Source organism: Myotis nattereri (genome assembly GCF_964212035.1).
Source record: "Myotis nattereri genome assembly, chromosome: 9".
Classification (NCBI taxonomy): domain Eukaryota; kingdom Metazoa; phylum Chordata; class Mammalia; order Chiroptera; family Vespertilionidae; genus Myotis; species Myotis nattereri.
This window is the reverse complement of record NC_138084.1, coordinates 57,149,789-57,170,688: the sequence shown is the minus strand read 5'-3', so window position 1 is coordinate 57,170,688 and position 20,900 is coordinate 57,149,789. Positions and strand designations below refer to the sequence as shown.

The window sequence follows — 20,900 nt, the reverse complement described above, 5'->3', positions numbered from 1 at the left end:
TGGCTGGCACCCTACCAAAAACTCAATAAATATTATTAAATGAATCTTAGATATTGTTGAGCATCTGTCTACTATGGTAGCATTTATGTTTTATTTATTTTATTTTTATTTCAGAGGCAAAGGTAAAGGAAGAGAGACATAGAAACATCAAAGAAGAAAGAATCACTGAATTGCTGCTTCGTGCAATCCCCACACACTGGGGATCGAGCCTGCAACGTGGCCACATACCCTGACCTGGTTGCTCAAGCATTGAACCACGCCAGCAAAACAGCATTTATCTTTTAGGTGCATCTTTCAGACAGTTATTTTCAGAAGCAAAGCCTGGATGTTGTAGAGAGTATGAAGCGAATGCAGAAGGACAGGTACCAGCAGCTGTAGGCCCTGCTCTGAGAGAGTTCCTGTTAGACAAGACAACTTCATCTTCCCACTACTGACTTAACGTGGGTGAAAAGAGAACAGAAATCTTTGTCCTCTGACTTTGGAAATCTTGTTTAACTTTCAAACTTGCAATGTCAAGGGTTCCAAGTCCGCCACCTCCAGCAGAAATGTCGAATGGCCCTGCAGCTGAGAGCTGGTGCCACACTGAGATCAAGGTAGTGAAATTCTCCCACATGTGGACCATCAGTAACTTTAGCTTTTGCCCACAGGAAGTGGGTGAAGTCATTCAAAGTTCAACCTTTTCATCAGAAGCCATTGCTCAACTGAAATGGTGTTTGAGAGTATACCCAAAAGGGCTAGATGAAGACACCAAAGATTACCTGTCACTTTACCTGTTTCTGGTCACTTCTCCAAAGCGTATATTTTTGGCAAAATTCAAACTCTCCATCCTGAATGACAAGGGAGAAGAAATCAAATCTTTGGAGAGTCATCGGGCATATAGCTTTGTACAAGGCAAAGACTGGGGATTCAAGAAATTCATCCGGAGAGATGTTCTTTTGGATGAAGACAATAGTCTTCTCCCTGATGACAAGCTGACCCTCCTCTGTGAGGTGAGTGTGGTGCAAGATTCCGTCACCATTTCTGGCCAGAATACCACGAAGATGGTGAAGGTTCCTGAGTGCCAGCTGGCCGATGAGCTAGGAGGACTTTGGGAAAATTCCTGGTTCACAGACTGTTGTTTTTGTGTTGCTGGCCAGGAATTCCAGGCTCACAAAGCTATCGTAGCAGCTCGTTCCCCAGTGTTTAGGGCCATGTTTGCACATGCAATGGAGGAGAGCAAAAAGAATCGGGTTGAAATCATTGACATGGAGCCTGGAGTTTTTAAGGAAATGATGTGCTTCATTTACACGGGGAAGGCTCCGAACCTGGACAAAATGGCTGATGGTTTGCTGGCAGCTGCTGACAAGTATGCCCTGGAGCGTTTGAAAGTCATGTGTGAGGAAGCCCTCAGCAGACAGCTCTCTGAGGAGAATGCTGCAGAAATGCTCACCTTGGCTGACCTCCACAGCGCAGATCAACTGAAAACTCAGGCAGTGGATTTCATCCACTCTCATGCTGAGGGGGTCTTGGAGACTGAAGGGTGGCAGGCAATGGTGGCGTCCCATCCCCACTTGGTGGCTGAGATGTACCTCTCTCTGGCTTCAGCACAGGGCGCCTGTCTGGGACCCCCACGCAAGCGCCCGAAGCAGTCCTGAGATCCTGCGGGTTGTAAGACTCCTCTGATTTTCCAGAAGCAGCAGCCACTGTTGCTGCCATTGAGCATCTGGTAGACAGCACAGCCTGTGGAGTTTTCGTCTGCTGTCGGGGGAAGTCTGCATCTTGGCCCAAGATTTTTAGTTTCATTATTTTCCTTAAAGAAATCTTATTTTCAAAGGTATCTTTACTGATTTCAGAGAGGAAGGGGGAGGGAGAGAGGGAGAAACATCAGCGATGAGAGTGAATCTTCCATAAGCTGATTCCTGCATGCACCCTACTGGTGATCAAACCCACAACCAAGGCATCTGCCCTGACCACCAATGGATCCTTGACCTCCTGGGTCATAGACTGACACACACCACTGAGCAGCACTGGCCAGGCTGAGGATATTTTCTTCCATAGATTTTAGAGGGAGCGCAAAGGAGGGAAGGAAAGCCTGAGACTCTGAGAAAGAGAAAGAGATGCAAGGCCCAGACAGACGCATTGCACGGGATGGAAACTGCAGCCCAGTATGCAGCCTGGAGTGGAATCAAACCCCTGACCCTTCAGGTCTGAGCCAAAGCTCTAAACACTGAGACACTGACCAGGGTGAGATAAGTCCTACATTGGGCCACAAACATTTAAATTTAGACAAACGCTCAAATGTCTGTCTTTAGGGATTTGCTTCTTCTGCAGATGTTGTGGTCATCTCTTTACTAGATGTGACAATAAAAACTGCTCTTGTTGTTGTAGCTCACAATAAAGTAACATCTTAAAAGACCAACTTTTGCCTCAGGACTTTCTTTGCACTGTGTCCACATGATTTCTTTTTCTTTTTGCAGTGACTCTCACTTTGCAGCCGGGAAGAACTAATAGACTTGTCTTCCTACCTGGAGGTTTGAGCAGCCTTTGTGTGGGATGTGGTCCTCAAGGTGCAAATGTCTCTCCCGGATCTGAGTGTTTCCGTGACTGGGGTGCTCAGACTTCTACCTCAGGGATGCATCACTTGGAGATAAAAGTGGGAGACATTGGAATTGGGCTGCTGGAGTCTGTAGTGATGATTAGAAATAGAGGAATAGGAGTGTCCAGAAGGGCCTCTTCTTGGCTATGCTAAAACCCACATCCACTACAATGTCTTTGCCACCTCCCACTTTTACTGCAATATGTGCCCTAACCTATTGGCTGAGTAGGGGCATTCCTGGATTATGAAGGTGAAAGTGTGACCTTTATAAATGTAGCTCAAAGTTCCTTATATGTAAAATTTCTTCCTGCTCCTCTCTCCATCTCAGGCCTAACTTTTCCTTTAGTCACTTTTGACTAGAAATAGATTAGGAATCATTCTACATGCTGGGGAACACCAGTATCTAAGAAAGGCGTTTTCCTAAGACACTATCAATTAAGACAAACACATTACTCTTTTTCTTTGTTTTTGGTTTCCTTTTATGCCATGAAAATCCATTTACTATATTTTTAAATATGATGAAAACTTTCAAAACATAGGTTTTGGTTTGTCCTTTACTCAGTTTGTTAAAATCTGCACACATGATGCATGGCATAGGATATGTTCTCTGGATTTTGCTCTATTTTTAAACTGTCATCAGGAAGTATAATAATAGATGACAGGGGTGTCTGAAAAAGTGCAATTAAATGCAAGAAGTTGGCTGATTTCATGTAGCATGATATTCTTCAGGTCCATTCATGCTGCCCCAGAGTTTCAGAAACCCCTCTTTTCAGCTGTGTAGTATTCCCTTGTGTAAATGTCCCGCAGCTTTTTTTATCCATTTGCCTACGGATGGCCACTTGTGCTGTTTCCAAATCTTAGTTATTGGGCAACAGAAACGAAGGAGAAAAGAGACAAATGGAACTAGGTCAAAATAAAAAGCTTCTGCCGAAACCCGTTTGGCTCAGTGGATAGAGCGTCGGCCTGCGGACTGAAAGGTCCCAGGTTCGATTCCGGTCAAGGGCATGTACCTTGGTTGCTGGCACATCCCCAGGAGGGGGTGTGCAGGAGGCAGCTGGTCGATGTTTATCTCTCATCGATGTTTCTGACTCTCTATATCTCTCCCTTCCTTTCTGTAAAAAATCAATAAAAATATATTTAAAAATAAAAAATGAAAAAGGACCCCTCCGTATGGGAGAAAATATTTGCCAATGTTACCTCTGATACGGGGTTAATATCCAAATTATATAAAGTCCTCATACAAGACACAAAAGGAATAGAAACAATCCAAGAAAAATGGGCTCAAGGGCCAAGCCCATCTACTTGGTCTCCAGTAGAATGACCAAGTTGTGGTACAATCATGTAGTGGAATACCCTGAGACAAAATAATACAAACAAGTGTTACACACAGAGGAGTGCATAAATCTCGCCAAAATACTTTTCTTTAATTCTTTTATTTTAAACATATATATATATATATATATATATATATATATATATATAATTTCAGAGAGGAAAGGAGAGGGAGAGAGAGATAGAAGCATCAATGATGAGAGGGAAGTATTGATTGGCTGCCTCCTATTAGTAATTCCTCTGACTGAGGATCAAACCTGCACCCTGGGTATGTGCCATGCCTGAGAATTGAACTGTGACCTGCTGGTTTATAGGTCGACAGTCAACCACTAATTCACTCTGGCTGGGCTCACCAAAATACTTTTAAACAAATGAAAGTATACACCAAAGTGTATACAATGTGATTTTATTCATATGAATTGAAGAAATGATCATTAGAAACAGGGCATATTAATCACCAGCATATGATTACCTTTTTGGGAGAGGGGATTAAATTTTGGACAGGGTAGGCAATCCTGGGATCTAGAGGTCTGAGTATGTTACATTTGTGGTATGAAAGAGAACATTCTTTTGACAAGTTCTTCACCATTTTCCATAATATTAAGAAATCTCTGGACAGGGAAGCTATATTTTTGGGTCAGTATCATGGAACTGTATCCTTTCACTGTGTTCCCAAATATTATTTCATTTATGGTTTCCTACCTTATGGATTCCAGGGACCTCTAAGAGCATTATTTCCCCAGTTTGATACATATAGACACAAAATTGCTATCAGTTAACAGCAATATCTAAGATGTGGGAAGTCAGCTCAAAAGACCTTTTAATTTTATCTAACTCTGTAAAAGACATTATTTTCCTGATCAAATATGAAGCTTTGGTATAATTTCAAAAATATGCTCATTTTCAATGATACTCATTTCTTTTGTTGTGTCGCCTAACATATAAGCTACAGTTTGGAATTTGCTTTCAATACAACTCTACACTATTCAAAGCTTATCACATCACACAATTAAAATTGGCTAGTGAAATTATATTTAAATTATGCGTCCAAACTGCTACACAGAAGCATGCTATGGGAGTAAAATATGTAAAGGAAAGGGAAATAAAGATATGGAGGAGAATAAAAGAATGAAGACACAGGTAGAGAAAATGGAAAGAACAGACCTGAAGTATCTTAGAGTTTTGGGGTTTGTACCTTATTCTGGGCTTTCTGTATTTAGATAACTCTAATCCGCAATAAGTAAATAATAATAGAATGACAGATTAGCCTTTTTAAACTGAAAGATTATTTACATACCATAAGCAAATACCACCAACAACCATCATAACTCTCCAGGCACAGATAGTCCCAGCCCCCCTAACATCCCTTCAGTAACCTCCAGGTGGGCTGGCCATGCTCAAGTGGGGGTGGCAGAACGCTAAGTATAGATGAGATGAGTGCCAGTTGACAATGCTCAAATTCTGGACCACAAATCTGGTCATAGTAAGCCAAGACCCTGACAGGTTGCTTTCTCCCTGGCTCCTCCATTCTGCAGCAACCAGGACAGGACTATGGCATTTCAGGCAAAGGAGAGCTGCTGTGTGTACATGCATATGTTTGTGTGTGTGGAGGTGGCATGCCTGGATAGACAAGCTGAAATCTATTCCCTCCCCCAAATCCCCACACTTACTAGGCCTTTGGTTCACTTTCTAAATGTTTTAATAAAACAGAAATATAACCCATAAATAGAAAGAAAAAGATTTTAAATGCATATGTATCTTAAAGCATTTGTATCCAAAGAACTCATACAGTTCAAAATAAGACCAAAAAATCCAATGATCATTGTACAATTTAGAGGACTTGAGTAGGCACTTCACTAAAGAAGATATATGGATGGTTACCAAGGACATTGTCTTAGCCTATTTTTACTTCTATAACAAAAAGACTGTAGACTGGGTGGCTTATAAACAACATCAATGTATTTCTCATACTTCTGGCACCTGAAAAGACCAAGGTCAATATTGTGGCTGATTCAGTTTCTGGGGAAGGCCTATTTCCTGTTTTATACACAGCTGGCTTCTCCTTCAGTTTTACCAATTAGTAGAGGTTAGGGAGCTTTCTGAAGTCTCCTTCTTAAGGGCACTAATCCTGTTTCTGAGGGCTCCAGCCTCATAAGCAAATCACCTCCCAAAAGCCTTTTAAATCTATCAATACTTTTAGGTAGTAGGTGATGAGTAAAGAATGAAATTGTGATTAATGAGATTCGAAATCCACTGCAGCTGCCTGGGTTACCATATCTTACATAAACTCAAGGTCACTGCTTGAAGGAAAGAAAAGCTGAGATAGATCTTCTTAGACAGACCTTTATACCCTGTTCCTACAACAGTTTATCTCTTCCTTTACACAAATATTCTCCCCCACAATATGGAAGCAGTTTTAAGTGTGCTATGTAGATATGAAAGTAATTGAGGTGATAATGCCTACAACACTAATTCATTTTTAGTGAGGTCTGTCTCTCATTTATTGACTAAAACAACTTCAAAGAGTCCTAGTCACACACTCATTTAAAAACCAACTTCTCAATTACACACACATGTATATGCACACACTTTTTTAAAGTTATAGAATTGTATTTATGGTATTGGTCTGTTTGGTGACATTGGACATAGTTAGCATATTATGTCTTTCAATCCATGAATATGGGACATTCCCACTTACAGGACTTATGGTTCTTTCTTTCGTTTGTTTCAATAGCATTTAATAGTTTATACACACACAGAATTATATTACTTTTATTACATTTATTTTTAGGATTTGCAGTTTTTGATCATACAAGATGCCTTGTAAATTTCTTTTACTATTTTTCATTGTTTAGAGGAAATCCACTGATCTCGTTTCTTCCTAACTTCATTAATTATAGATTTCAGGAAAATTTCTAATTATGTGATCCTGCTGAGCTAATAATATACATTATTATAGCTTTCTTTCCTCTTTCCTGTTAGATTTATTTCTTTCACGTGTCTAATTGCATTGAATAGCAATCCATCCTAGTGTTGAATATATGTGGTAACAGCAGAAATTCTGTTGTTCCTTAATACATTTTTATTGATTTCAGAGAAGAAGGGAGAGGGAGATGGAAACATCGATGATGAGAGGGAGTCATTGATTTTGTGACACTTGCACTCTGCCCACTGGGGATGGAGCCCATGACCCAGGCATGTGTGCTGACAGGGACTGAACCTATGACCTCTTATTCCCAGGGCCCATGCTGAATGGCTGAGCCACAAAGGAAGGGTCAGTCCAATGTTTTAGACCTTGCACATGGCAGAGGAGTAGCTATTCACTGCTTATTGCGGGGCTCATTGTTAACCATATCAGGGATTCAAGCCTTTTTCATCCTCTTTAGTCAATGTTCTCCTGGGGCCTTTTTCTGGGGAGTGATGAGGGGGAAGGATTCTCAGGTTCAGTCATCTGCTCCTCATACTCTTCTTTAGTTGTACACAGCAGATCCCTCTTCCTTATTTGAGCTCTTATGAGTTTTTTATTTCTCTGTGCTTGCATTTATCTTTTCCACTTACATATAATCTTCAGATTCTAGGGGATTTGCCTTACCTTTGAAGACTGAGTTTGGGGCAGGGAAATTGAGAAGTTACTATGGTACCTAGCAAAACTTAGTTATAATAACTTAGTTACTATATTTATTTATTTTGATAAACATATTTTTTTATTGATTTCAGAGAGAGGAAGGGCAGAAGGAGAGAGAGAGTAACATCAATGTTGACAGATAATGATTGATTGGCTGCCTCCTACAAGCCCCCATCGTGGTTGGCAAAATGCGGCTCCCGAGCCACATGCGGCACCTAGGACCCTTGAGTGTGGCTCTCCTAAGCCTTAGGAGTACCCTAATTAAGTTAATAACAATGTACTTATGTATATAGTTTAACTTGAAAACAATTTGGCTCTCACAAGAACTTTCAATTGTTGTACTGTTGATATTTGGCTCTGTTGACTAATTAGTTATCTGACCACTGGCTAGCCTAAAACTCTGGCATATGCCCTAACCAAGATTCAAACCAAGTCCATCTGGTTCATGGCTAGAGACTCAACCATACAACTACACCTGCCAGACTAGTTCCTCTATTTATTATTTGAAGAAAGGCGTGCTCCAGGAGAATGGCTGTGGGCAGTGGTCCAGAAAACCCACGTGAAAATAAGCGGAGGCTCCTGGAGTTAGATGTGTCTATCTCTCTATCCCTCTCCCATTCTCTCTGTATAAAATCGATACAAACATATTATTTAACAAATTACAAACATCCTCAAGGCAGTACTGGCTGTCAGACTCATTGGGTAAAGTTCTAGTTCCAGCCTGAGCAGAGGCCTGAGCCGTGTGTAGGTGTGACAGAGCTGCCGAGTAAGAGAAGCTGCTGGGCTCAGTTGTGGCTGCAGCACGTCCAGTGGGAACCAGGGTCCAGTGGAAACCAGGGTCTTAGGAATCTGCAGAATGAGTCATCTGGAAACTAATACACACTTCCAAAGACAGCCACAGGAATGTGAGCTCTCCTTTGGTAGTTGGCTCCAAGCCTTTAAGAGACTAACAGTTCTATCTATCTATCTATCTATCTATCTATCTATCTATCTATATCTATCTATCTCCTGGTGTAATTTAGTTTAGAACACCTGAGAATGTTCTTATCAAGGCACACTATGGTAGGGAGGGATCCTGAAGGTGATATCAAAACCAGCCGTGTCCATGGCATCTAGGAGTGGGCTGAGAATGCCTGAGAGGTACCACAGCATTCCAGGGCAGCTGCCCAATGGGGAGGTCCGTTTGTCTAGCAACTGGGAGCCCTGCTTGTCATAGTAGTAGAAACATCTGGCAGCTTAAGAAATGCATCATTTCTAGGAGATAAAGCATCTTGACTGTGGACAGGGCCAGCCCAGATTGCGGCTTGGCTGGGAGGTGCTGTGTTCCCAGGGTTGAGGGTTAGATACAGCCATATTTGGCTAAATCTTCATCAGTGATAGGCTCAAAGATGGAAGACCGCCCATTGGCAGGGAATGTGTCCCAGGACTCCAGAGAGGCAGCTGCCTCTAGCTTTAGCTCCAGGGATTCACAGTCAGGGGCCCAGGAAATTTTGGCAACTGTGGCGGGGGCCTGGACCATGGAGGCATAAGAGTGGTCCATTCTTACAAGCTCAGAGAGGCTCGCAGGGGCCCTGTGGTTTCCAGCAGGGTCTGTGGGGAAGGACCTCAGATTCCCAGTGACACAGGGAGGAGTTAGTGAGACATTGTCAGGGAAATTGACTGGAATATTGTCCAGAGATAGCAGGCACGGGCCAGGGTGCATCGGTGCTTCAGGATCCAATGGGGGCCCCAAGGGTTGAAGGTCAGGGGCACAACGGCACCCAGAAGCCCGCACAGGATGCTGGCCACCAGGGCTGAGTGGTGCTGGGCTGTCCATGGAGGGTTTGTCCTCAGGCACAGGCTGGGCTTTGGGATCCGGAGCTGTGCGCACTGCGACCACTTGGCGGCGCCTCTTAGCAGGGGCCAGAACAACCCACTCTTGAGTCCCCTGTTCCCGAGGACGACGACCACTCTCAGGACCACGTGTGCCAGTTGGCTGGAGATCCTGGGCAGATGGGCCCGGGGTTGGCTGTGAGGATGGGTCGGGCTTTGAGGAGCAGAAGGCCGCGGCAGCCGCGGGCTGGGCAGTAGAGGCAGAACCCCGGCCTAGCGAGGGGCGCAGGCATGGCTGGCGCACAAGGGTGTGGCGGCGACCATACCCACAGCCCGTGCCCACTGATCGAGGGGTGTGCGTGGCTCGACGGGGCTGGAGGTGCCTCAGGCCCAGCGCAGATCTCCAGGCCGCCCTGCCCTCCCTCCAGGCTCTCAGCTCCTGGCTACCCGGCGCCGTGGGCTCCACGTGGTCCACAACAGTCCGGTCCTCTCCGCGTTTCCACCGCTCATAGCGCTCGGGCTGCAGGAGGCGCACGAACACGTCCATGGAAAAGCTCACCCGGGCCTCCCCGCAGCTGCACTGAGAGGCCACTTTGCCATAGTCGACCCATCGCGCGGTGGCAAAGTTGATGGCCTCCGCACAGTTGAAGCCATGGTGGAAGCCAGCGTGGTAGCCATAGGGAAAGGTCACCATGAACTCTCCAGCCTCCTGAGTGATGCGGCTGAACGGGACCCCGTTCTCCTTGAGGACAGTGGGCGAGATGAGGGCCACCTTGTGCCGCAGGAAGGCCTGGCAGCCCCGAGAGCTGCCCGGGAAAAGGTCCCTGGCCAGGCGCTCCAGGCGCTGGCCGTGCTCTGGGGGCACCGCGTACCACGTTTTGGGCTCCCCGAAGTGCAGGTAGTTGATGCTGTAAAGGTCCATGTCCTCCGTGTGCCAAGCGAAGGTGGTCTTCCACATGCCAAAGTACAGGTAGGGGGTGTTGACGCCTTCGATGACAACCCCACACTCCTGCTCCAGCAGGTCCTGGATGGTCCCCAGGTGGCCAAGGTTCCATTGTTTAGTGTTGGCATCAAACAAGGAGCCACTGATGTCAGCGCCATAGATGGGCGGGTCGTACAGGCGCGTTTTCCAGTATTTCCGCTCCAGATCCTCAAAGTCCAAGTGTGGTGGAGTCTGATACTGTCCACTGTTTGCCAACAGGCGATACTCGCCCACTGTCATGGCCCTCTTCTTTTTGTGGTATTGAATGAACACACCTGCTCGCCCAGACGCCACCTGCTGGAGGGGAGTGGCTATCACCATGTCATTGACATCATCGTAGGACTGTCTGGCTTTCCATTCCTTGGGTGGAATGACCTTCGCCAGGCCAGCTCGGTGGGCACCTTGGGATTCCATGTAACCAATATATTTGCTGAAATCTTTAAATTCTTCCATGGTTGGGTGGAAGGTCATGATTCTCCCACTTGGCTCACTAGACACCATGGCTGCAATGTAAGCAGAGGATTCCCGGGTTCTCAGGGATGTTTTAGATTCCTGAGAATGAGGGAGTAATGTCTTCTCTCTTGTTTGAGCAGCTTTCAGTTGGTCATCATAGCCCCGTTCTCTAGCCAGGATCTCCAGCCAAGGTCTGTGTCTATTGTCCTATTACATCTGTATTTATACCAGTTGATTTTAATCCTATCCATTCTATTCCAAAGGTTAGGGCATTTCTTATCTCTATTCCAAGGTTACTCTATTGTTCTTTTAAGCTACAAGGGAGTAACTGAAGGAGATTATCCTAAGTAAATATTATGTAGCTTAAGCATGATTGTTCATAGTTAAAGTGATTAATTACCCGCCTGTCACTTAGTTAAGGCGTTTTATTCCCTCCCCATCTCCAGGGAAAAATCCTCACTTGGGGAAACAACCTTTCTCAGGGAGGTGGTCCTGTTTAAAACACATAGCATTAAGAGGGGGAGCAAACATATTCCATATATGCCAGGTCCCTTGAAACATAAGCTGTGCAGATGTTTCTTCCCTGCAGCGACTGTGTCAAGCAGCAAGGGTGGATCAGCTTCTGGCAGGAACATTAAAAGGACATTGAGTAAAAACTGAGGAAATCTGATTAACAGATTTATTAAATAACGTATAGGCCTTGATTCATTAACTGTAACAAATGTACCACAGTATTGTAAGGTATTAATAATAGGGGAAACCGTGAATGAGGTAGCATGGGGGTAGTTATATGGGGGAAACTCTATCAATTCTCTGATCAAATTTTTAATCTAAAACTGTTCTAAAAAATAAAGTATCACTACACTAAGTGTAATAAAATAATAGATAAGAGTAGGTGTCAACGAAGAATAGTAGAATGAAAAAAATTAGAAACATAATCTACTTTTAAAAACAGTCTACAAAACAGTGCAATATGAAACAAACAATTCTATAAACCAGTACATGATAATTTTTTTAAAGCAGGAAGGTTTAACATTTTTTAATTATAAAATATGTTCTTACAGAAATTCACAAAGCATATTTGTACAGCTTAACTTACACATATTAAGAACTATTCACATCTATAAATAACCATAGAGTGAACAAATAGAACCACGTCCCAGGTCAAGAAACACTCTATTGCCAGTCACCTGGTACCTGACTCAGGCTCCTCCTTCGGGAGCACTGCCTCATCTGCCTCTCCTACTAACCCGGTCCGAACTACAAGCATATTAATTTCAGTAAACAATACGAAATTAAAACTGTAACTGTTTTTTAAAAACTTTATAGGACCTTTAAATATAACCCTTTAAGAAGAGAATGTTTTCATGTACCCTTTTGTGTGTATTTTTCCTTCATTTGTGTCACGCACAGAGCTGGACTTTGTTTTGTTCGTGGGCTGCATTCAATTGTACAGACGTTTCCACTGCCGCTGGGCCTTCCCGTTGTTTCCTCTTCTGACCTCTTACTCCGCTGCTGTGAACATCCGCCCACACATCTATTGGAGGACCCCACACCAGTGCCTACAAATTAAGCTCTTGGTCATAGATTATGTGAATTCAAATTTTACCTTGCTACTGTTTCTCAACAGTTTTCACCAAGTACACACTCACTAGCTTCACAGGAGGGTACTCACTGCTCTTCACTTTTTTATTCGGTGCTTCATATGCCCGAGGGTTACTGAAGTTCTGTAAGGGAGGGCTGGGGCCAGGGGAAAGGTGGTTTGCTTCTTTGAAATGTTTCCTTCTGTACCCAAACTATCATTTTCAATTTCCAAAATTTATTCTAAGTTTGTCCACTCCGTGCATCTTCAATAGTATACACTAAGTCAAAATAACCATCAACTCTCCCTGTATCACTTAGATACTCTAAGTACTTCTCTCTCCTTGTTCAAAGAGCTATGCTGATTGAGTATGGATGTCACATCATCTGAAGTGCTGTTTTAAATTGCCAATGCCTTATTTCAAGTTGAAAAATATTCAAATACAGCCCTAGCTGGTTTGGCTCAGTCCATCGGCCTGTGGACCAAAGTGTCCTGGGTTCGATTCTGATCAAGGGTACATACCTGGGTTGTGGGCTCAATCCCCATTAGTGGGTGTGCAGGAGGCAGCCGATCAGTGTTTCTCTCTTATCATTGATGGTTCTATCTCTTTCTCCCTCCCCCTTCCTCTCTGAAATCAATAAAAATACTTAACTAATTAGTGATTAAAAAAAGAAAAAGAAAAATATTCAAATACCTAATATGGGTCAAAAGGTTCTATGGTTCTCCTTCTTCTATTCTATGACTCATACAAACAAGCTTCCTTTCTATTCCACAGTAGAGCTATTACCTTTGCTGTTTTCTCTAAGTGGAAACCAACTCCTTTTGTCAGTTGGGTCTCAGAAAGTTCTCCTGCTATAAACTTTCCCTGATCACCAGAACCCAGGCCAGCCCCTGCCAATTCTGCCCTACTGTCCCATCCCCACATATTATCAATTGGAATAATCTTGTTAATTTATTTAATGGATTTGTTTATTGAAATAAATCAGGGAATTAACCACATTAAATATACATATACCCCAACTGGAAGAGCTCTGTGGTTGAGCATCTACCTATGAACCAGGAGGTCACGGTTTGATTCCCAGTCAGGGCATATGCCTGGGTTGTGGGCTCAGTCCCCTGTTGGGAGTGTGCAGGAGACAGCTGATCAATGATTCTCTCTCATCATTCATGTTTCTATCTCTCTCTCCCTCTCCTTTTCTCTCTGAAATCAATAAAATATATTAAAATATAAAAATATATACATACATATAGCTTTGAAACAGCAAGAAGACTTGAAGAGAAAAAATTTGGATGATGGTACTTTTGTCCTCTGCTTGCATATATCTCCCAGCAACTCTGGTACTACCGCTCAGCCCAGTGCCAAATGATTTCCACCGAGTCATCCTGAAGATAATGTCTGTACATATCCAATTCCCCAGCCAGGCAGTCAAGCAGAACCCCACAACCATCCCCAACTTCATTCACCAACTCTACACACTTTTACTAGGCCATAAAAATATGTTTTGCTTAAAATGTTTTGATATAATTACTAAGACAAGTGCAGAAAACAGTAACCTCAAACCCTCAATTGGTTGAATGAACAATATTAGAAAAAAAGTCAGATATCAGTTACCTTTAATATATTTGTGAACAAATATCGGTGATAGCATTTTAAACCTATCAATGACTCAGAAAGATCAAAACTGTTTTTTGAGTCTCTGCTGACCTAATTGGTCAAAGGAGCCTGGTTTAGCAGGAGAGGGTGTTGGGTGGGGGAAGGGAAGGAAGAAAAGAAAAGGGAGGGAGACTAGAGGGGAACCAAAGCCCAGGATTTGTTGCCCCCAAATAATTGTGGAGGCTAGAGGCTGATAAAAAAATTTCACTTCCACCGCTGAAAGTCTTTTTTGTAAGTATGGTTTTATTAACCAAAATGCTCACCGAAAGCAAGTCCCGTCTTGAGGCATGGAGTCTAAACCTCCAGCAGCATGGTAGAAAACACAACATGCCCATTGTCCCAGAGTATTGCAAGCTTTTTATACATCAAATCGGGGTGGGGGGGTTACAAAAAGGGTTAATCTAAGATAAATTTACATGGCCTATAGGCAAAGGCGTGAGAGAAGGAGGAGGCCAGCTCTGGGATAGGAGCAGAATTTGAATGAAGAAAGGTGTGCTCCTGGAGACTGGCTGTGAGCAGTGTTCCAGAAAGCCCACGTGTAAATAAGCGGACGCGCCTGGAGTTAGATGTATCTTTCTGCTTTCTGATATAACATGTTATTGTTTTCTACTGGTTTATGCTTTAAAGGAAAATCAACAATTAAAAATGTGCTTGCCTTCTATGATTGCAAAATCTTGATTCCTAATTATTATATAAAACAACAATTAAAAAGTGCTTGCTTTGTACTATTGTAAAATCTTGATTCCAAATTATTACATACTGGAGGCACAATGCTCGAAATTTGTGCAAGAGTAGGCCTTCCTTTCCCTGGCTGCCGGCACTGGCTTCCCTTTGACCCCCGGAACCTGGGCTTGCAGGAAGGTCATCCAGAAGGACGACGGAAGGATGTCAGAAGGACATCCAGTCCAATTATCATATTATGCTTTATTATTATAGATTAGGACCCACAAAAAGGGAAGTATTTTTAGTGAAAAGTACTAGCGGGAGGTTTGAAGCAAAACTAGGGGGAATGGAACTGCTTACAGGTGACCTATATAAAGAAAACAACCTAAGTAGCAAGCTGGATATACACTGTATTTTAAAAATATTTCTTAAATAACATATTTGTTAGGGTCACTGGTTAATAAATTACATACGTTTCAAGTGCCCAATTTTACATAATACATCATCTGTATGTAGCACTGTGTGCTCACCACCCCAAGTACCCTGTGTTTGAAGCAGCATTTCTCTGCTGCTTTGTGATCTCTCTTCCAAATGTTTTAGTCTCCCATTGATCGAAAATTCTGCAAAGCGTCCTGCATCAAGAGTACCTGCCTTTATCCATTCTTGTAGGATGTGCAATATACACACAAGGGCTATCAGAATCCCTTCTCCTGGTCCTCAGCCCTGGGGGTGGGATTGCAGCAGTTCATCCCTGGAACAGGCGTTTCCGGGCCTTGGGAGCAGGCCCTGGAGGTAGAGCTTGGAGCGGTGAGCTGGGGAAGCGCTCCCACAGGTTGAAGTTCAGGTTGAAGCAGGGCCCAGGCGAGCCTCTCTGGACTAGGCGTGGGGGTCCGAGGCCATCGCTGTCTGATTGGGCCCTGCGGGTGGGTGCCTAACCCCGTTCCAGCGACCCAGCTGGCTGCAGGGACCATCCAGGGATTCAGGAACCCGGGGGCCTCGTCTTCGTCCTGGTGGTGGGCCTCTTCTGGGACTGCGATCTGTGGGGCAAATGCGCAGAAGAATCCCTGCTGGATGGCGACGTCCCCCCTGACCCCCCGCCCCCTTCCCCTCTCCCCCCGCCCCTCCCCCTCGTGCGCCCAGGAGAGCAATGGGTTCAAGGCTGACAACGGGCGGGTGCGCCCCAGCTCCTGAGCCCAAGAGCGCCTCGGGGACCAGCACCAGGGTGTGCCCTCCCAGAGACAGTTGCTGCAGGACCCAGGTGGGCTCGGGCTCCAGCACCAGGTGGACTCCGCTGTCCAGAGGCAGCTGCAGGGCATAGCCTGCAGCCAGGACCAGCACGGAGGTGAGCGCATCAGCGGCGTGGGATCCAGCCGGGCCTTGCAGGTTGGGCGCCATCCAGTTTTCATTTCATTTTTTTATTTCTCCTTTAGGGCCTTGGATATCTTTTTTTATTATTATTGGTTTCAAAGAGGAAGGGAGAGAAAGAGAGAGAGAGCGAGAGAGCGAGCGAGAGAGAGAGAGAGAGAGAGAGAGAGAGAGAGAGAATCTTTAATGATAAGCCAGAATCATTCATTGGCTGCCTCCTGCACACCCCACACTGGGGATCAAGCCCCCAATTCGTCATGTGCCATGACTGGAATCGAGCCCAGGACCCTTCCACTGTGCCAAACTCGCTAGGGCTAGTTTTTGTTTTGAAAATGGGGCCTGGACAAAGTCAGATGACTAACCAGGCCCCTCCTCCCGAGATCCCATTGGATGTGCAATGAGAAGATTACTATGGCCCCGGTATAAAGCCAGGCACAAGAGGATGTGGGCTGCATTTGAAAGCCAGCTCTCAAGTGGATACTGTCTCTCTGGATCCTGCAGGACCTTCACTTGGAATTGGGTTTTGATTTCTGCTATTTGTGCTTGTGAGCAAAAGAGCTATTTTCCTATTACAAGTTTAAAGAACTGACTATAGTTTTATATTATTTATGATTCAGATGTATTATTGGGTTAGGGTTACTGAATCTGAGTGACTGCCTCACAGATACACCAAAACTTAAAAAAACAAAACAAACAAACAAACAAAAAAACAAGAGAGAAGACATTACTCCCTCATTCTCAGGAATCTAAAACATCCCTGAGAACCCGGGAATCCTCGGCTTACACTGCAGCCATGGTGTCTAATGAGCCAAGTGGGAGAATCATGACTTTCCACCCAACCATGGAAGAATTTAAAGATTTCAACAAATATATTGGTTACATGGAATCCCAAGGTGCCCACCGAGCTGGCCTGGCGAAGGTCATTCCACCCAAGGAATGGAACGCCAGACAGACTTATGATGATGTCAATGACATGGTGATAGCCACTCCCCTCCAGCAGGTGGCGTCTGGGCGAGCAGGTGTGTTCATTCAATACCACAAAAAGAAGAGGGCCATGACAGTGGGCGAGTATCGCCTGTTGGCAAACAGTGCACAGTATCAGACTCCACCACACTTGGACTTTGAGGATCTGGAGCGGAAATACTGGAAAACGCGCCTGTACGACCCGCCCATCTATGGCGCTGACATCAGTGGCTCCTTGTTTGACGCCAACACTAAACAATGGAACCTTGGCCACCTGGGAACCATCCAGGACCTGCTGGAGCAGGAGTGTGGGGTTGTCATCGAAGGCGTCAACACCCCCTACCTGTACTTTGGCATGTGGAAGACCACCTTCGCTTGGCACACGGAGGACATGGACCTTTACAGCATCAACTACCTGCACTTCGGGGAGCCCAAAACGTGGTACGCGGTGCCCCCAGAGCACGGCCCGCGCCTGGAGCGCCTGGCCAGGGAGCTTTTCCCGGGCAGCTCTCGGGGCTGCCAGGCCTTCCTGCGGCACAAGGTGGCCCTCATCTCGCCCACTGTCCTCAAGGAGAACGGGGTCCCGTTCAGCCGCATCACTCAGGAGGCTGGAGAGTTCATGGTGACCTTTCCCTATGGCTACCACGCTGGCTTCAACCATGGCTTCAACTGTGCGGAGGCCATCAACTTTGCCACCGCGCGATGGGTCGACTATGGCAAAGTGGCCTCTCAGTGCAGCTGCGGGGAGGCCCGGGTGAGCTTTTCCATGGACGTGTTCGTGCGCCTCCTGCAGCCCGAGCGCTATGAGCTGTGGAAACGAGGGCAGGACCAGAGTGTTGTGGATCAGGTGGAGCTGGGCCCGAGTCACCTCCAGCCCCGTCGGGCCACGCACACCCCTGGATCAGTGGGCACGCGCCGTGGGTCCCGCAGCCACTGTGGCAGTCGAGCCCTTGTGCGCCAGCCATGCCTGCACCCCCCGCTAGGCCAGGGTTCTGCCTCTGCTGCCCAGCCCGCAGCTGCCGTGGCCTTCTGCTCCTCAAAGCCCGACCCATCCTCACAGCCAACCTCGGGCCCATCTGCCCAGGATCACCAGCCAACTGGCACACGTGGTCGTGAGAGTGGTCGTCGTCCTCGGGAACAGGGGACTCAAGAGTCCATTGTTCAGGTCCCAGCTAAGAGGCGCCGCCTAGTGGGCGCAGTGCGCACAGCTCCGGATCCCAAAGCCCAGCCTGTGCCTGAGGACAAACCCTCCATGGACAGCCCAGCACTGCCGGTCCCAGCATCCTAAGGTGGCTTTTGGGTGCTACTGTGCTCCAGTCCCCGAAGCCCAGGGGATGTCTACTTTTGTTCTCCATGTTCTTTTTTTTAAAAAAAATTAAATCTTTATTGTTCAGATTATTACAGTTGTTTCTCTTTTTTCCCCCCATAGCTCCCCTCCACCTGGTTCCCACGCCCTTTCCGCCTTCACTCCATCCCCCCACTGTCCTCATTCATAGGGGCACGATTTTTGTACAGTCTCTTCCCGCATCCCCTACACCCCTTTCACCCCGCAAAGAATAGTCAGTCCACTCCCTTTCTATGCCCCTGATTCTATTATAATCACCAGTTTATTCCGTTCATCAGATCATTTATTCACTTGATTTTTAGATTCACTTGTTGATAGATGTGTATTTGTTGTTCATAATTCGTATCTTTAACTTTTTCTTCTTCTTCCTTTTCTTAAAGGATAGCTTTCAGCATTTCATATAATACTGGTTTCATGGTGATGAACTCCTTTAGCTTTTTCTTATCTGTGAAGCTCTTTATCTGACCTTCAATTCTGAATGATAGCTTTGCTGGATAAAATCACCTTGGTTATAGGTTCTTGCTATTCATCACTTTGAATATTTCTTGCCACTCCCTTCTGGCCTGCATACTTTCTGTTGAGAAATCAGCTGACAGTTGTATGGGTACTCCCTTGTAGGTAACTGACTGTCTTTTTCTCTTGCTGCTTTTAAGATTCTCTCTTTGTTTTTGCTCTTGGCATTTTAATTATGATGTGTCTTGGTATGGTCCTCTTTGGATTCCCTTTGTTTGGGGTTCTCTGCACTTCCTGGACTTGGAAGCCTATTTCTTTCATCAGGTAAGGGAAGTTTTCTGTCATTATTTCTTCAAATAGGTTTTCAATATCTTGCCCTCTCTCTTCTTCTGGCACCCCTATAATTCGGATGTTGGTACGCTTGAAGCTGTCCCAGAGGCTCCTTTGTATTTTTGGATTCTTTTTTCATTTTGCTTTTCTGGTTGGGTGTTTTTTGCTTCTTCGTATTTCAAATCTTTGACTTGATTCTTGTGATCCTCTAGTCTGCTGTTGGAACTCTGCATAATATCCTTTACTGCAGTAAGTGTATGCTTAATTTCTAGTTGGTCCTTTTTCATAACCTCGAGGGTCTCACTAGATTTCTTGAGGGTCTCATTACATTTATCAGCGGTCTCACCAGAGTTTTTGAGGGTCTTACTAAATTTATCAGAAGTTTCTAGAAAGTTCTTGAAAAACCTTAAAAGTGTGGTTTTGAACTCTATATCCAGTAGTTTGCTTTCCTCCATTTCTGTCATTTCTGACCTGTTTCTTTGTCTCCGCATTTTTATGTTTCCCTGTGTTGGTAGAGTGGCTTTGTGTGCTAGGTGTCCTATAAGGCCCAGTGGCTCAGCCTCCCCAATTACCTGAGTTGGACACTCTTGGTGCACCCCTTTGTGGGTTTTGTGCACAGTCTTGTTGTAGTTAAGCCTTGATTGTTGTAGGTATCACTGGGAGGAATTGACCTCCAGGGCAATTGGCTGTGAGAGTCAGCTGTGTCTATGGTGGGAGAGCTTCTGTGCTGAAGACGCCCTTATGAGGCAAGACTTGCTTCAGTGGGGCTTTGGTGCTCACTGAGTCTGCCCCCTGATTGTGTCCCTTATGGATTTGAGGAGTTGTAATGGGATGGTCCCGCTCTGACCACTGGGTACACTGGCTCTTGGATCTCTAAGGAGGTGCTAATTTAGCCTCTGCCTGAGGCTACACAGCAGGAGCTACGAGGAGATCTGCAGATTCCTCTTCCTTGTTTGGGGTTTGGAGGTGCCCAAATGAGGCCCAGCTGTGAAGCAATGCAAGCTGTTGTGGGGCCTTGGGCCTTCTCTTGGAAGTTCTGGGTCTGTCTGGCCCAGCTGCAGTTTGTTAGGTAATTTTCAGAATGCGAAGGGCCTTGACATTCATATGCAAAAGCCTCTGCCACATCTTTGGTAGGGCAGGGTTTTAGGGAATCAGCAGGGCAGAGCAAGCAGCTATGGCTGATCCTCAGCCCTGCCCTAAGGGGCCTTGCATCTCAGTGTCCCCGTAATCTCTGCAAGCACCTTTGAGAGAAAGCCCCCTCGAGTTCTGAGTTCTTCCCACTGCCAGATAGTCCAGTTTCTCCCTGTATGAGTCTGGTTCCCCAGGGATTCACCCGGAACTGGAGTTCAGAGCAGTTGGGGGCTTGTGACTCCCTCCCGATTAAAAAAGACAGCTGCTTCCTCAGTTGCCAGCCCTTGCCCCGTGCGTCTCCGTACCTCTGCACTTCCGCACCTCCTCTGAGTCCCAGTGTGTTTTTCTCTTCACTTCTAGTTGTAGAATTTCCACTCAGCCAGCCTTCCTGAGGTTCTGGATGATGTCCATTTTGTCTTTAGTTGTATTTTTGAATTTGTTGAGGGAGGCAGCAATTTCTGGTGTTTACCTATGCCGCTATCTTGGTTTCTCCCTCCATGTTCTTTTGTGTGGTGATTTATTGAACCTGGCCACATTTACATCTCAAAGCTGTGAGAAAGTTTGTAAGTCACTGGTCTTGCATGAGAGTTCCCCTGTTGTTGTCTCTGGACAGGCTGAGTCCCTGGGATTTAACA

The 20,900-nt window shown here is 45.4% G+C and overlaps 3 protein-coding genes and 1 pseudogene across 4 annotated transcripts; 2 read left to right on the top strand and 2 right to left on the bottom strand.

The window, feature by feature from the left end:
- Positions 1–509: 509 nt before the first annotated feature.
- On the top strand, positions 510–1,634 carry LOC308524603 (speckle-type POZ protein-like; the record flags this gene model as incomplete). The annotated part of the gene is made up of 1 exon (XM_081099162.1): positions 510–1,634. One exon carries the CDS (start codon positions 510–512, stop codon positions 1,632–1,634), a length of 1,125 nt encoding a protein of 374 aa, XP_080955288.1.
- A 7,237-nt stretch (positions 1,635–8,871) lies between these two features.
- LOC308525529 (lysine-specific demethylase 4D-like) lies at positions 8,872–10,827 on the bottom strand (the record flags this gene model as incomplete). Its single annotated transcript, XM_081100324.1, has 1 exon — positions 8,872–10,827. One exon carries the CDS (start codon positions 10,825–10,827, stop codon positions 8,872–8,874), a length of 1,956 nt encoding a protein of 651 aa, XP_080956450.1.
- A 4,596-nt stretch (positions 10,828–15,423) lies between these two features.
- On the bottom strand, positions 15,424–16,073 carry LOC308525528 (proline-rich protein 23C-like; annotated as a pseudogene). The gene has a single exon. The product of its transcript is annotated as a proline-rich protein 23C-like (transcript).
- Positions 16,074–16,836: 763 nt separating this feature from the next.
- On the top strand, positions 16,837–18,294 carry LOC308525526 (lysine-specific demethylase 4D-like; the record flags this gene model as incomplete). Its single annotated transcript, XM_081100321.1, has 1 exon — positions 16,837–18,294. The coding sequence occupies one exon, from the start codon at positions 16,837–16,839 to the stop codon at positions 18,292–18,294; it is 1,458 nt and encodes a 485-aa protein (XP_080956447.1).
- Between the last annotated feature and the right edge of the window lie 2,606 nt (positions 18,295–20,900).